Source organism: Mycteria americana, chromosome 1, assembly GCF_035582795.1.
Source record: "Mycteria americana isolate JAX WOST 10 ecotype Jacksonville Zoo and Gardens chromosome 1, USCA_MyAme_1.0, whole genome shotgun sequence".
Classification (NCBI taxonomy): Eukaryota; Metazoa; Chordata; class Aves; order Ciconiiformes; family Ciconiidae; genus Mycteria; species Mycteria americana.
Window position 1 is genome coordinate 118,785,181 of NC_134365.1, and position 15,996 is coordinate 118,801,176.

Genomic DNA, 15,996 nt, shown 5'->3' on the forward strand with positions numbered 1-15,996 from the left:
TTTCGGCATCAGGTCAGTCTTACCTTACGAACGGCGGTCAAAAAGCCCTTTTCTGAAAAACAGCTAATGTTTGGAAAGTGGTACTTGATGAATATTTTACATGTCAATGGCAAGGCAAACCCAGCTGTCCCAGGCATTGAGACACACTCTCTCCTTGCAGGGGATGTCTCCGGCCCGGAGACTGGCTTTGACAAGCTCATAAGGATTTATTTTGGAACCTCTTTAGTGCGTCCTCATGTATCTCTGCGTCTGGCTTTCTGCCGCCACTGCTTCCATCAGTCTCTGCGTAATCTCTCTTGACTTGTGTAGATATCTTTAGAGGCCAGGGAGGTAAAAATGTACTCCTCTCCCTCGGGGGATGCAGTTATGGCTACCCCATTAATTAGTTGACCAGGAGAGATCAGTGAAAGGTCACTGGAATTTGTTTCTTTCTGCCAGAGGCGAGAGAGATCCCCTCCATGACCCGCTCAAGGCAAGCCATGCATTCCTTCCCCGGGATGGGGCTGTGCTGTGGCCACGCAGGTTCCTGCTTCCCAGGCTCCCGGGCTGTGCTGCGACCCTGTGGCATCCATGCGCTGCACAAATTCTGCTGTTTTGGACACACAGCACCAAGGAAAAAATGGAATTCGTGGGGGTTTCTGTTCAGAGTGGCTGGGTAGGGGCAGAATTGTGGCATCCTCCTTGCCTCAAAACCATCTCCTGCTGGTCCTTGTGCTCTGAAGGTCTGGCCATTTCAGGTGGCAGAGATGCTAGCGGATAAGAATATGTCTGTCTGTCAGTTGTTTGAAAAGGGAGTGAAGCAGAAGATGAGAGGGAAGGGGGCAGCTGGCTTTACAGAAACGGCGGTGCAGAAGCATGTCCAGGAGAGGGTAACAATAGTTGCCCGTGAAGTATGGCATGAAGTTACTCATAAATGTGACATGAAGTAAAAAGCATGTTGAAGAGAAATATGGCATAGAATGGCTCTCCTTCAGTGAAGCTCAGCTGCTCTGTGGAAACAGACCGCATCAGACAAGGCATTAGTCATGTGTGAAATCAGCAGTCACCTCCACTGTTTCCTTCCTTCCTGGCTGAAGTAAGAGGAAAAGGGAGGAAGAGCTGCAGAAATACAGGGGATGCTGTACCGTGTGGAAGGGCACTAAGGCAGGGCTTGAGGAAGCCCTGAGGAGTCCGTGCACACAGCCTTGCAATATTGACAGTCTTAAAACCTTCACGTAGTCTGCCCTTGCTCTTAGCATAGCGGGAGCAACCCTGTAGCATGTCCTTACAAACACCAGTGCCTCGACACATCAAAACTCTGTCTCCCCGTGGAAACACTAATTTGACTGTGCCAATACAGTCAGCAGCAGAGCCGTGGGTGAGTTGGGCTGTCTGCAGCAGCAGCGATATTTGCATGACTCCTCATGACACTTCGTGTCTTCTGCGCTGGGGAGCTCCAGCAAGGATGTCAGAGAGAGCCTGCAAAATTTACATCCCTTGATGTGACGACTGACGGCTCCCAGAGCACCTTGTCTCGGTCAACCCCCATCCTTCTGTGTCGTGCCTTTTCCCCCGCCGCTCTCTGCAGGGACCAGAGACTCTTCGCATACGTACAGGAGCTAAAGCCCAGAGGGATCCCAGCAATCATATAGCCTGACGTCCTATAGAAGACGAGCCCCAGTATTCTCTTCAGGAGTATCTGAATCAAAGTTTTGTTGAGCTATTGCATACTTTTAAGAGGGGCCGGGGAATTCAAGATCTACATTCATCTCTGTAAGATAAGATGATTCTATCATTACTTCACTGCCCATAAAAAAATATGGATTGTGTTTATAGCCTGAGTTTGCCCAATTTACCTTTTGGAAAGTTAATTTTTATTTTATTAGATTAAAGAGCTTTCTGTTATCAGAAATCTTTTCCTCATGTAGGCACTTGCAGAAAATCATCAAGTCAGTGCTTAACGTTCTCCTAATTAAATATTTTGAGCTTCAGTCAGTTACTACGACAAACAGTTCTTGGACCTCAGACTGTTCCTGAAGCTCTTTTCAGAACTCTTTCCAAATTTTTAACATCATTTTTTAATTATTGGCACCAGAACTGGATACAGTAATCTAGTAATAGTCCCCAGTGCCTTGGACAGGTGTGATTAATACCTTTTCTTACTTTAACAAATACATCCTGCTTATGCTTTTAGGGATTATGTTTAAGTTGGCTGTGGCATCAAGAGGGCTTACGTTCATTTGCTTATCTAAAGTACTCCTGAATCCTTTTCTGCATTGCTGGATACCGTCGTCTTTGGGTTGTAGGTAATGGTAAGATTTTCTTTTTATCCCCTGGCGATTTGATTCTTTCCATTCAAGCTACCCTGAATCTGGAGTATATGAGTGAGCATACTCGGAACTACTTTCTTGTTTAGAAGAGTTTATATTTCTTCGGGGGCTGATTTCAAGCTTTCCCGACTGTGTCTAGTCTGCCAACAGAGAGAGTGGCCTCCTGCCTACTGAGACATTTATCCTGTACTCGTCTCTACAGCAGCTGGTTTTATGTGTTGCTAAGCTCAAAACTCTTGGCTTACGCTGTCAGAGACGCAGAAGAAAAGAGAATACTTTAACAGAAGTGACTCCTCTCTTTTTTGATGCTGATTTTACTAATGTCAGAGCAAATACGAAAGAAAAAGTATACATTCAGCTGTCCTACAAAGAGCAGATACAAAAACTATCAAAGACCAAACATCGCCACTCAAGTATGAAGCAAAGAGATGATACTGCTTGTTTAACATAAAACCTCAATGCATCCCTAATTGTATAGCTACGGAGCAGCCTTTTCACAGTGCATATACGTGCACATGCATGCACATGTTTAACTCAACCTCTGTCCCCCCTATTCCATTCGTAGCAAGCATACAAGGCAAATATAAAAGGTATCAGATGGCCATCACTGGATGGTTGTCCTTTTCTATCCTTAATAAATAGGGCAGGCCTTATTCTTGTGGAAGAGTCTGCCTTTACACATTGCTGTGGGTTTGGACGATTGCTGACTTCCTTGAAGTGAATGGCTAAGCTGTAAGCAGAATGGTTAGCAAGTGGTTACCTTCTTGTGATACTTTCAGAAATGCTCTGCAGTTTTCTTTGAAAGCGGTTCTTGAAAGGTGAATAGGATGCTAACATTTGTTAGGGAACTGGGAAGCCAAGCAGGATAGCCGAAGGGAGTCCCACCAAAAATGCCACCCTGGGAGCCTCTTCAGACAGCTTCTCTGAATTGGGTGGTATGGGCTGCAAGGTAATTTGGCAAATGCCTAACGTCAAGCATGTTACCTTTCTTACAGTTTCGTTGTGTTTAGTCCCATGGTGAAAGTTAAGTTTTTGTTTCTGCGATGGTGTCTAGACTCATGCGTGTCTGACAGTCCTAAGGGGAGAGCTGTGATTTCTCTCTGTCCTGAGTGGGACGTGTGGTCCTTTCTGAAGGTGTACAGTTTATTGATTTCTGGGATGCATTTGCTTGGATGATCGTTTTCTTCAGTGCTTTATTTCTTGAGGTATTGGAACTTGCTATGTAGAAAAATTGTTCCTTTGCTGTACTGTAAAATTTGCTAAGCTGTAACAGCTAAAGGAAACAATAAACACTACCCAGTGAATGAAGCTGGCACTTTCTAATCCTTGGATTCAGTTGTGAAAAGCTAGTTGGTTGCCCAAACTGAGATACCCTTGAAGGGATTGCTTTCAGGACTGTGCTGACAACTGTGCAGGCTTCAAAGTTAGGTCTGTTTAATATGATTTGAATTGGCCACCCAAAATCACCAGCTGGTTTTGAAAACTAAGCTCAGATTTTTGTGGTGAGAACAGTGGTAAATACAAAGCAAGCTACAAGTGATGCCAGACAGCTATCACTGAAAGGAAGGAAGAAAAGAAAATTAATTCATTGCATAAGCCTTCTTGGGCACTTCAAAAAAGAGCTGGAGAGGGGCTTGCACTAACGATGGCTGTAAAATATCTACGTGGCTTAGCTCTTTGTCTAAGCTTAAACCAGACAGTAAAGGTCTGTGGGTTTAGGTGCAGAAGTCCAAGTCTCAGGCCTTCCCCTTGACTGTCCCCCAGCTGCACCCTGTAGCCTGCGGCTCTGAACTTCATCTGAATGGTCAGGGTGCACCAGGCCTCCCATGGCCCGTGGCCCAGGATGGTCCTGAGAGTCAGCACTGGTGCCTGGCTTGGCATCATCTCCAGCAGGTCTGCCAGAAGTAGACTCTGGCAAAAAAAAGGGGGGGAGGGAGGGAAGGAAGAAAAAAAGAAAAAGGCAGGGGGGGTTGTTCCTCCAATAGTTGAATAGTCCCTCCGATAGTTGAAGTTGCTTCTCTTGTGCCGTGTTGGTCTCCTGGCCAAATCTCACAGTGCTTGCTGGATTCTTATTCAAACCAATTTCCTCTCAATTCAGCTGGAGCTCCCTTTGGCAGAGGTCTGCAGGAACTGCCTTCCTCTTATTTAAAGGTAGGAGAGAATTTGCAGAAGGAAATGATTCAAGTGGTTGGGTAAGTAGGGAAAACTCTTAAAAAGTCCTCAAAATGTCATACCCTGATTTTGCAAGGTCACGTGCGTTCTTCTGTTCTCTGTAAAGCTAAACATGTTATAACTTTAGTTGCCAGGCTGGGGCCATTACTATGAAACTGTTCTAGATGTTATTGCAAGTGCCTGACATGAGTATTGTTCAGGACCCCTTGACTTTGACTCAGCAAACAGGCCATTGAGAAAACCTGTTTTCTGGCAAACAGGAAGGCTTGCTGCCATTGAGATGCATCCTTCTGCCAAGAGCAAGCCTGTGCAAAGACATCCGATCTGGCAAGCAAGAAACCCGAGGCTGAACTCAGACCTGGATTTCCCGAGTGCTAACGTATTGTGTGACTGAAGTCACTGCTGGTCATATGGTTGTTACTTGGTTTTTATTCAGGTGGAATCATGATGTGTCTTAAGCGGTTGAAGCTTGAGATTCACCAGGGAAAGCTAGGTAGAGGGACAGATGTTTTTACTGTAAAACCATGGCTTGAATAAAGCTCTTTGCAGCTTGGGGAGGTGGGGAACAACCAACCAAAAACCAGAAACCCGATTGCCTTCCATCAATCTTGTATGTAGTTGAAAATAGGTTTTACAACAGGCTTGGATCTGCCCTCCCTCCCCATATTCCTAGGTTTTTGTGTTCAGCTTCATCCTGGTATCCAACATTTGGTTTCCCATCAGTAGTACACCGCAGGCATACCATGCCTTGAATTTCTTACTGAAGCACTACAGAAGTTGAAAAATACAAGTTTTCAAAGCAGGTTTTCGGCACCAAGAAGTATTTATGGAGGGTTGGTCCAAAGAAAAATAAAAGTTTCAGTAAGATTGAGCCGCACTCTGACAAAACGACACTGCTGCAGAGCAGTCCGGCAGTGATCTGAATAGACCTTTCCATGTCCGCTGGGTAAGCAAACATCTTTCTCTCACTAACAAAAGCAATACTTCTTGACCTGTGATTTTTCCAAGTGTTACTGTTGGGGTTATAAATAGCTGGCAGAAGGGGAGGGGGAGAAGATGCCTTTGACTTCTGCCCACTGAGCACCTGGAGGTTCCTCTTGCCTGGCACAGCAGACCCGTCACCAGCTCCTTGGGCTCAGCGTGCTGTCGGGACGCAGGTCTGGGGAGCTGCCCGACGTGAAATGTGCCTCTTGCAGGGACGTATGGATGCTACGCTGGGGCATGCTTAGGATGTGTGTGAGCCATCTTCCATGCTTTGTTGTGATTTCATGTCAAGGCATGGCTATTTACAAAGAGGATGCAAAATGTGTTTTCTCTGGATGCAGCAGTGATCTAGCAACTGAAGCCGTGCCTCCCAGATTTCTCCAGGCAACGTTTGGTCCTTTAAATTTTCTCTTTTTGCTTCTTCTCAGGGCCTTGCTGTGACTGTTTTTGTGCAGTTTGGTGCCAGTCAGCTCCATCCCCCCCCGCCTCCCTCATGCAGAATGTCAAACCCACCTAAAACACTAGCTGGCAAAAATCCTCCGCCCGTGTGTGTCAAACGTGTGCCTTTGTTTGGGTGATGACACGTGCCTGTATTTGCTGATGGTGTTTTAGCTGCTTGGTTCTGTAAGCAATGTCACCATCTCCTCCAACGATCTGTGGAGAAGAGTGGTGCTTGCACTTCCCCCTCACCTCCGCTCCAGTACGCTTTAGCCCAACCTGAACTATTTTAGTGCGACGATTGAGAGAAGCAGCAATTGCTCATATGATGTGTCACACCATAAACTTCAGGAAAGTAATTCATTCCAACAGTGTAATTCTAGGACTCGGGAACCAAAAATATGGCCTATTACTCATCTTTGTACCTCATAACACAGAATAACCGAAACCATTTGTTTATTTACACAGCAAAGGTTTAGCCAAATCAGTGTTGAATGTCAAGAGCCACTGTTGCTACATATTCAGAGTAATTACTTGCTTTATCATTGATTTTTTTATTTCTGTGCCAATATTGGCCAAGAATTTGAGTCAGCAGATAGGCACGATGCAGATGATGCAGAGACAAAGAGCCCCTCCTTGAAACTTGGGAGAGCAAAAGTGAATAATTGGCATGTCTTGAGTAGGTTATGAAAGCTCAGATGTGTTTATTTTATCGTTATCTAACATCTACAGTATTATCTCTACTGAATGCTTTTTCCTTCTGCATGAATGAAGTTTTCAGGTGTATGCACACACGTATACACCATACAGGAGGCTGTGTGTGTTAAATGCATTGGGGCACATTCGGTCTTCACCTGCCTTGGTCTAGCTTTGAACTCAAAATCGGGAATATTTAGCTAAGTCAGCTCTGGAGTAACTGAGTGCAGAGTTTGATCCCTAGATTTCCTCGATATTCTTCAGAATAAATTGTAAATCAGGGGAAAATCCAAGAAACCCGAACAAGCGAAAAAATCCCACCAGAGCTCTGCCTGACAGTGCTGGCCCCTTTGCACAACCCTTGTACCATGGGGTGCATTTCACTTAGGAAAGCAAAGTGATCCTACAAGAAAGCAGAAGCAAAAAGAGCAGTGCAAGGGAAAGGGCATTGGCTAGGAGGACAGAAGAATAAGTGAAAGGAGTAGTAAGGAAGGAGACCTGGGAGGAGCAGAGAGGAACAGGAACAAAAAGCTCAAAGCTGTTACGGAGAGTATCCGTATGAAAGTTGGTGGGCTGCTTGTGTGTTTGGGTCAGCTACAGTTTTTTTCTTTAGATATATAGAGGTTTCTTTAAAGACCCTGGCTTTTGAATAGAGATGGAGAAGGGGGCATCTGTCTGTGATGTTTCCAGGGTGCCCTGCGCCGCAGCACGGACCCATGCGAGGAGGGAAGGTCCGTGCACGTCTGTCCCAGGAGCAAGCAGTACTGCACTGAAGCTAGTTTCCTGCCTGGTGTGCGAGATGGAAGTCTCCCGTAGTCTTAACTGGTGTTTTACTCTTCTTTTTCCCCTATGCAAAGCTGTTGCCGAAACAAAACTCTTGTTTCCTCCTTTGTCAGCTCTGCTGCCGGATCTCTTGGACCCGATGCAAGGGGCGTTGAAGGGGGAAAGGTAGCTCAGAGTCAAGGGTGAGTCTGACAGCGGCTTTGCTTGTCGGCTGGGATAGGTAGGGTGCCTGACCAAGTATCTGTCAAAAACGAGGAGAAAATTTGTCCTTAAGGCACAGAAAGCTAATTCTTTGTGATAGTGAAAAAGTCATCAAGAGGTCACATAGTTGGCTCTGTCTCCTGGGTTCAGGTGGTTGCCCCTGCTCCCCACAGCCGTGCTCAGCCTGGGCAGCAGACGTGCCTGCATTTAGTGATGTGCTTTTTTTGGTCAATGTATTGGAGATGGCTTACCAATATGGATAACAGATTACTGTTCCATACCGTTAATACTCCATGTTCTGTATCCTGCAGCTGTGGAAGAGATCAGCTTTTCTTCTTTTTTTTTTTTAACTTCTGCATGTGTTGTGTTGGCAGCAAACAAACTGGCATCTCATGTTTCTGTAACCCCTGAATTTGTTTGTCCTCACCAGAATAACTTCTGTGGTTTGCTGTCTAAATAATCCATGCAAGCCTCTGTGTTCTCAGTCCTATCTCATTAGATGGAAGAACATACTAATTTAAGACTGTTTCCTTGGTGAATCACCTGAGGCTTTCAAAAATTGTGAAGTTAAGCTGCGATTTGCCTGTTATTTTATCTTACAACTAGATGATCTTTCTTTAATGTGCCTAGTCAGGAATGTCGTTTCCAGGAGTTTATGGTCCTGATGGTGCTCTGGGCTTCACCCAGGCAGCTGTCTCGTGTGTGGTGTTCAGCCTTCTCTCTTTATCAAGGGTATTTCATCAGAAGGATCTTTTAGCAGCAGAAATGTATCCGGCTAATAACGTGCTCAGCGATCCTGACTGCTGGCTCTTAAGACAGACCATGAAGCCACAACTTCTGTAGTTCTATTCTTCAATTCCTCTGCTGATAAAACTTGACTTTGATTCAAGGCGTTTGTGTCGAAGGGTCTGGATCTATTTTTGTTGTCGTATTTCCAGACCATATTTTTTGTGGCTTTTGTTCTCTAAAGGAAAACCAGAATGTTCGCTAATTTAACCTTTCCTTTGCTCGCAGAAAAAAATAAAGGTAAGGCTAGTCAGACTGGGAGCTGTCATGTGCTTGATGTGTGCTCGGCACTTTCTCAAGCTAGGAAGGCGGCCAGGTATGCTTTGAGTAAGTTTGTCTCCCTGTTGCCGAAGCCCACCAGCCCGCAGCGCCGTGGGTTGTAACCATGTCGTTGGCCGTAGTTGAAAGTGAGTTTGCCGCGAGTAGTTAGTTCGTCGGCCATGAGGAAGGACGTTGTACGAGCTGGAGATGGAGGGAAGCCTCCTGGGCTTGTGCTGTTGTCTGGGTGTTAAGGCTAGGGTAAATAAAACTGAGGTTTTCCCCACATTTGTTATTCCTTCTTGTTGTAGCAGTAAGGTAACGCGGGAGATCCTCCAAGGCCAGATCAAGGCAGACAGCAAAGATGCGGGTGCAGCATCTTTGTGCCTCCATCTCGGGGGCAGAGGGATCGCGGCATTCTCTGTGCGTTTTGTTGGACCTGTACCCATGCAAACCAGACTTTTTCACATCACGTAAAATTCAGTGTCACGCAGGGATACCAAGCACCGTGTTGCTCCCCCCTCATCCTGGCAAACGCTTGGGTAATGATGGGCGAGCTGCGGGGTCCGGGTGCGTGCGGTGAAGGACTTCCTTTGTGGCAGAGCTCTGAGGGGCGGAGGAGCCGGGAGGAGGATTTCGTGGTGCCCTTTGTTGCTCAGCTGGCACGAGCTGTTAAATCTTTGCCGGGCACAGATGACCTGGAAGTGTGCAGCACCCAGTCTAAATAAGAAACCTCAATAAATAAGTAAGTGTCCAGAAATTTGAGGCAGAAAAAAGGCAGATACTTTTATTGTGACTAGTTAGTGAATCCATTAAAACAATAAAAGGAACCAGATTCTTTAAGCATAGAAAAGAGCGATATCCTAGCCGCTCCCGTCCTTTTGTTCTCATGTGGCATTCTGCCCCAGCAGTGAGAAGGAAAGCACTGGGATAGGCGCTGGCACGTGCCGTGCCGTAGATTGTGGTACAGAGGCTCCTTAGTTTTATTATGTACTTTCATGATGGGCTCCAGTTGACTTGGACAGCTCTGAGCAGGTGTGCCACCGAGAAGTTGCATTTTAAAAAGAAAAGTTTTGCCTTCTTGGATTTTGCAGAGTTGCTCGGTTCTAGAAGTAACAAGGGGATCGTCTTTCATATATGTTTTAGAAGAGGGAAGAGAATGTGCCAGGAGAGTGACACCAAAATCATTTTGGTTTTCTTTTTTTTTTTTCTTTTTAATAATGCAAAACTAACATTTGGCTATAGTTTGAGAAAATTATCATATCATCTCAAGTCGTATGTCAAAAGCCAGGAACAGCCAAAAATGACACTTACAACTTGTAAATGCCAGTCTGAAGACTTTTGGAGAAAATAAATGAAATAACTGTCCACCATTAAGTGTGCTAAGTATTTGGGTATGGTTAATGAGATTGTCTCCTCCCCTTTGTTGTCTGTTTCCTTGCAATAACTTTTATCTGTCATCGTACAAGGGGATAAAGAAAGAAATTGTCAGCAGAGGGGGTGGAGTTGGAAGAGCAGCTGTTTCTCTGACCTGGGCAGTTATGCCTGAAACCATGGTGTATCAGTTGAGACTGATGTCCTTTGATTTTATTTTATTTAAAAAAAAAAAAAAATTGAGGTTGTTTATACAAGGTTAAAGCAATAAATCATCGGTGTGACTGCTAACAAACCCCCTTCTCTGTTTTTTCATTAGGTGGCGGTGAAAGTAATTGACAAGAAAAGAGCCAAAAAGGACACCTATGTCACCAAGAATCTGCGACGGGAAGGGCAGATCCAGCAAATGATCCGCCACCCGAACATTGCTCAGCTGCTGGATATACTGGAAACTGAAAACAGCTACTACCTTGTCATGGAGCTGTGCCCTGGTGGCAACTTGATGCACAAGATCTACGAGAAAAAAAGACTTGAGGAGCATGAAGCGCGCAAGTATATCCGGCAGCTTATCCTGGCAGTTGAACATCTTCACCGGGCAGGAGTAGTTCACAGGTAATCTTAAAAACCCTCAAATTTATCTCGGAGCCTCTAAGTGGTATTTTGACATTTATTTGTATAGTAAGGAGCGTTCCTTATAAAAATATATTCCTGACAGCTTTTTTGGCTAATCTTCATGATATTGTTTAGATGTTCCTGCTGTAGAGGAAGTATTAGGAAGTATCTGCAGAAAGCAGTTAAGTAAGTGTGTAACTCCAGGTGAGCACACGGGAGCTGTGCTGACTGCATGTCCTTAAAGATAAGCCTGTGCTTTGCAAAAACAGGGCTCTTTTCCTGCAAGTAGCACTATTTTGCCTCTTCAAAGCGCAGTACCAACATTAACTAATGAATCATTTCACTGTTCCTTTGAGGAGGTGGTTGTGTCTGTTGTTTTACTGGTGGAAATACAGCAGTATGGGGAGATGAACTGATTTGCCCAAAGCCTTACAGTGACACAGCTGGGATGAAGCCTGAACGGGACCACAGAAGTCCCTTGCTTCTGCTTCGCTGCTCTTTCCGCTGGTTATATTGCCCCAACAGGACCTCACAAGTTTGAACGCTGTGAAGTACAATGCAGAGTATGCAGCTCTTCAGTTCATCTACAGTGTCTTCTTGGGAGAGATCCAGAGCTGTTGTGATACATCACTTTCTTTCTTTAGGACCTGCGTTCAGTCGGTGTATAAGCAGGACGTGGATCTCCTTGCAGGAGGGGGATGCTGTGGAGTTAAAAGTTTAGCTGGGCTCAAGGGGAGACAAGACAAGTTCATCAGAGAGAAGCCTGCAGAGGGTTGCTGAATAAGGAGTAGCTACCTCTGCCTGAAGTCCCTGAGCAGCAAGTGGTAGAGGCTAGGAGAGGTGGAGGTATCACACGGGATTGCCTGTCCCTGTTCCTTTCTCCTCTTATGTGTTCTTGGCTGCTATGGAGACAGGAGGACGGTGGGCTGGGTGGACCTTTGGTCTGAGCCAGTATGTCTCCTTTTCTTTTCTTAGGTATATTTATAGGGTATTATCTAAGAAGGAGGCTCCGCTTTCTAAATTTGAGCCAAGGGGTGTTAAGTCTGGACTCCCACATACTTCCCATGTGATGCTGAGCAAGTTGTGTAGGCCCCATCCTCTTAGGTTATGGAGGCACGTAGTAGGAGCTAGACACCTGAATGCTTTTGAGGATCTGGGTCTTAATTTCCTTGGCTGCACGGACTCTGTATGACTCTCTGATGGAGAGCTGTTGTACACACCCGTCCACAGGGCTGCTGTGCAGGCAGCTGGCAAACTGCCTGAAGGCAGCCCACAGCCAGCTCCTCCAGCTGTGCCCAGCTGTGTGCTGAGCTGCCTACCGCTGTGCAACGCTGTTGGGTGCATCTGGCTTGGTGGAACTCCACGCTCTCTGAAAACTGCTTTTTTTTGTCTTGAATCCCTCTGCACGTTCCCTGTGATCCATTAGGGATAGGTGCTACATGCGCGTACAACCTCGGGTGCACTGAGGTCTTATCTTGAGCTAAATTTCTGGTACCGCTGTAATATAAATATTTGAGCAGCCACCAGGTCTATTCTGCAGGTTCTCTATCAGCAGCTAAATTGCTGATCTCTTTAAATTATTAACCCCACAGTTTGGGGCATAGAAAGGGAAGAAGTCTACTTACTGCTTTAAGAGATCAATTGATACCCAGTATGTACAGAGAGAGACGAAGGAAAAAGGTCAAAGTTGCTGAGATGGGCAGAGGAAAACCTGGCAGGAACAAGATGAATGCATTTAGCTTTTAACAGCAGTATGGAGTTCAGCAGCAGTTCCTCTCCCTGAAAAATTTACCCTCTGCATAGTGGCTGAAGGGCTTATGAGGGGTTGGTAGGTTTGGCTTTGATTCCCTTCTTTTTCAGGGAGGATTCAAACCCACATGTACCAAAATAGCTCATTCACTAGGTACAAGCTACAATCGACAGGTTACTATGGTGGAAAGAAGGCAAGTCTTTGGGGTCCAGAGAGAACACGAGCACAAGTTCCCATACAGATGCTGCATGCTCGCAGCAGTTTTGGCCCTCACCCCCTCTTTCTCTCTACTGTCTCTGTGAACATAAGCACAGCTCACAGAGACTGAAGCATGAGGGACCTTTGTGAGCGGAGGGAGGAAGCGGCCCTGGAAATACTGATATGCTCTGCTGCATCTGCCCTGTGGTGTTGGATTAATCCTTACCCCAAAGGCAGCGTACTCCATCCACTCCGTTTCTCAAATCACAGCGCAGCACAGAGCTCATCCTTGGGAGTCTTCCATCCAGATAATGAGCAGGTCCAATTTTTAAATTTAGCTGATAAAATTAAACTGATGAAATTTGACAGAATCACAGGCAGTGTATCTGTAACTATTTTCTCTAGCTGAACCATTCTATGTCTTGACTTACTCTGCAAACAAAGTATGTAGAGCAGCATAGAGATGCAGCAAAAACACTGATGGCGTGATCCAGATTTATTCTTCTGGCTCTCTGTGAGCAAGAGAGGGAGAAAGAATAGTAGTTACCCCAGGAGTTGTCCTTCAGTGTCTCGGGCTTTTGACCATGGCAACTCTAAAAGCAGACTACTCAACTGGCAACTGAAAAGGGGGAAAAATAGTGCAGAAGTCTGATTCAGTCTCACCCTGGATGAAATGGCAATGTTCTGTGGTTGTTATTGTTGTTATTTTTAAAACAGGTAAAAATAACAGCACTTTCATCTACGTGGTGATCTGTGGGTGTTCACGTTCACTGCGTGTGAAACAAAACACGGCATCCTAGGCCAGAAAGCGGCCTGCTGTTTCTCTCTCTCCAAATGCTTTCATCATTCACATTGAATGGAACAAGACATTGAAAAGTGTTCACTGACGATTTTATTACAAAAGTCACCAGCGTTTTTGTCTGCATTATTCGGGGAATAATATAGATGAGTTGCCCTGTTCTGTAATTCAGGATGAAAAAAAGCCAGATGAAATAAGTTGCATGAAATTTGATTACATTATTTGATGAATATTAATCAGTAAGCTTCATGACTTACAATCAAGACTTGGCATGGCAGAAGAGCACTCTGGACAAGAGCTGGAACCCAGAACTGAACGTAAATGCCTCTTTTAAGAAGCACTGATGTGCGAACAGCCTAAAATTAAAAAACTTCAAGAAACCTAATTTTCTTTAGAGAAGTTAAAAAAGCCCTTATGTTTGACTGTATAGAGGTATTTCAGATTATAAACATTTAATCTGCTATGATGGATGAACACTGCAAGTTCCTTAGTGCAGGAGCTACATCTTCGGTGAGGGGTGTCCGGGGTTCAGAACTGCTTGGCTGCTCGCTGAAAAAAGAAATGCCGCTATTCTAAATATAATTTCATGTAATCATTTGTGTTTCATTCCTTCTATCAGAAGAGCTGGTTGGTTGCTAAAAATATACTTGCAACAAGCTCAGCTGTGAATCAGGTAGGAATATTTATCTTTCCCTCTGACAGAGGAAAACAAATCCAAATGGCAGTATCTGGTGAAGCTTTCTCTTTTCAGAGGGTGTTTACATAGGCCTTCATGCTGTCAAAAAGCAGGATGAACAATAAGCCCCTTGGGAGCGTAAGGACAAGGGAGAAGATGAAGTGAAAGCCTTGGTGCTTGCCACTGCATCCCACAGGAAATTCTCAACAACCCTTTTAAAGTAATTTTAACAAAATTCAATCCCATTCAGTGCAATTACTGTCAGGATGTCAGAGAAAAGAATTTAATAATGTATTGGTAGCAAAGATAGCTTTCAGTATTCCCCCTTTTTCTGTCTTCGTGGCAGCATATTCATACCTTCCGCTGCCATTTTGTAATTAAAAGCAGATCAGGAGTTTGAAGGACACAAAAAACCCCTGAGGTTTTGAGCAGAGTTTATATATTTTTCCATGATCTCTTTCCCTAGCAGAGTAAGGTGGTGCCATGTGATCCAGTTGCTCAGGGTGCTACGGGATTCCTGCCTTGGTACCCGCTACTTTGACATGTTGGCTTTGATAACTTCCATCCTATTAATTTTAAGTGCCAGTAGTCTGGCTGCTGATGCAATATTTATGACAGATCCTGCACTACAGAACAAAGTCTCCTTTTGAAGTGCAAAGCTGGTTTGTCTTTCTATTTTATGTCAGATTTCAGAATTACCTTTGGGCGTTCTCTCTTGGAGTACTCTGCTGTAAACAAACTAAACATTGTTTTAGTGAAAACAATGGGCTAAATTCCTCTTTTACAGAGGCAACTGCATTGAATTCAGTGACGTTGTGACTGGTAAAAGAATCAGGCTCAGTAAATAATATTTTGATAACAAAGCCTTTGAAATGTATACTGATGTGATGATGAACCCAAATCTCTGCAACCTTTCCAGCTCACCGCCGGCTCTCGCATGGGGCTGGAAAGTGGGCTTGCAGGTTGGTAGTTAAGGAGTGATTTTTCATGATGCTGTTATGATTAAAAATCAGATGCAGGAGACAGCAGCCAACCACTGCTGCTTTGCAGCTGCTTGCTGGTAAAACCTTCCTTCTCATCCCTCCTCCCCCAGACAAGAAATAAATGTGAAATGCAAAAACTTCAATTTTGCTGTCTGATGCCTGCAATGGCACTGAATAAGCTTCTTTCAAAAGCACACTGAGCTGACAGCTGAAGCCTGGGGTAGCTCGCTCAGTGAAGCAGGCTCATGTTGCTTGGTGGAGTCACTGGCTGGAGTTGGTGTCTCCAAAGTGGTCTGTGAAGCTCCAAGCAAAACCAGAGAAAAATCAGCCCCATCAACAGAAGAACAAACTCCCAAACAAACCATCCCATGAAGCACGCGTATTTTCAAATACAGGAACGATGGCTGTATGCTGCTAGCATCATGCGCTGACAAGGCATAAATATATGCTGATTCTCCACATTGTGATAACGCAGCTTGATCTTTCTTGAGTGTCTTCATTAGTCATAGATTTGACTAACATGTACCATAGTTAGACATTCTCAATGTCGTGGAGCTAAGCCCTCAGAAAAAGGTAAAAGTTTTTGTCCTCTGGTATTTAATCACTGAGGGTGCACTCTGGTATTTTGAAGTTTTTCAGCAATGAATGCCAAAAATTTGCTTAAGGGGAAAAAAAATCATAATCCTTTAGTCCCTTTTTTTGAAGCACCAAGACAGTAAGGAACAAGATCAGATTTACCTCAAGGAGGGAAAATGAAGGTCTCCAGCATCTACATTTCTTCCCCCACCTCAACCCCACGCAGCGTGGCATGTGCTGCTGGCTGCATAAGGGAGCGCTTGCCCAGCCTTTCCAGTTGCAAAGCAGCTGTGTGCAGCTCCAGCAACCCACTGTCGTGGTTTAACCCCAGCCGGCAACTGAGCCCCACCCAGCCGCTCGCTCACTCCCCCCCCGGTGGGATGGGGAGGGAGTCGGAAGAG

General features: G+C 45.0%; 1 protein-coding gene across 2 annotated transcripts in view; it reads left to right on the plus strand.

The window, feature by feature from the left end:
- Window positions 1-15,996, plus strand: part of HUNK (hormonally up-regulated Neu-associated kinase) — a 59,992-nt gene that overhangs the window by 9,572 nt on the left and 34,424 nt on the right. For both annotated transcript variants that reach the window (XM_075517444.1, XM_075517435.1), the window contains exon 2: window positions 10,321-10,613. In XM_075517444.1, the coding sequence (XP_075373559.1) occupies window positions 10,321-10,613 (293 nt within the window). The remainder of the gene's footprint in view (window positions 1-10,320; window positions 10,614-15,996) is intronic.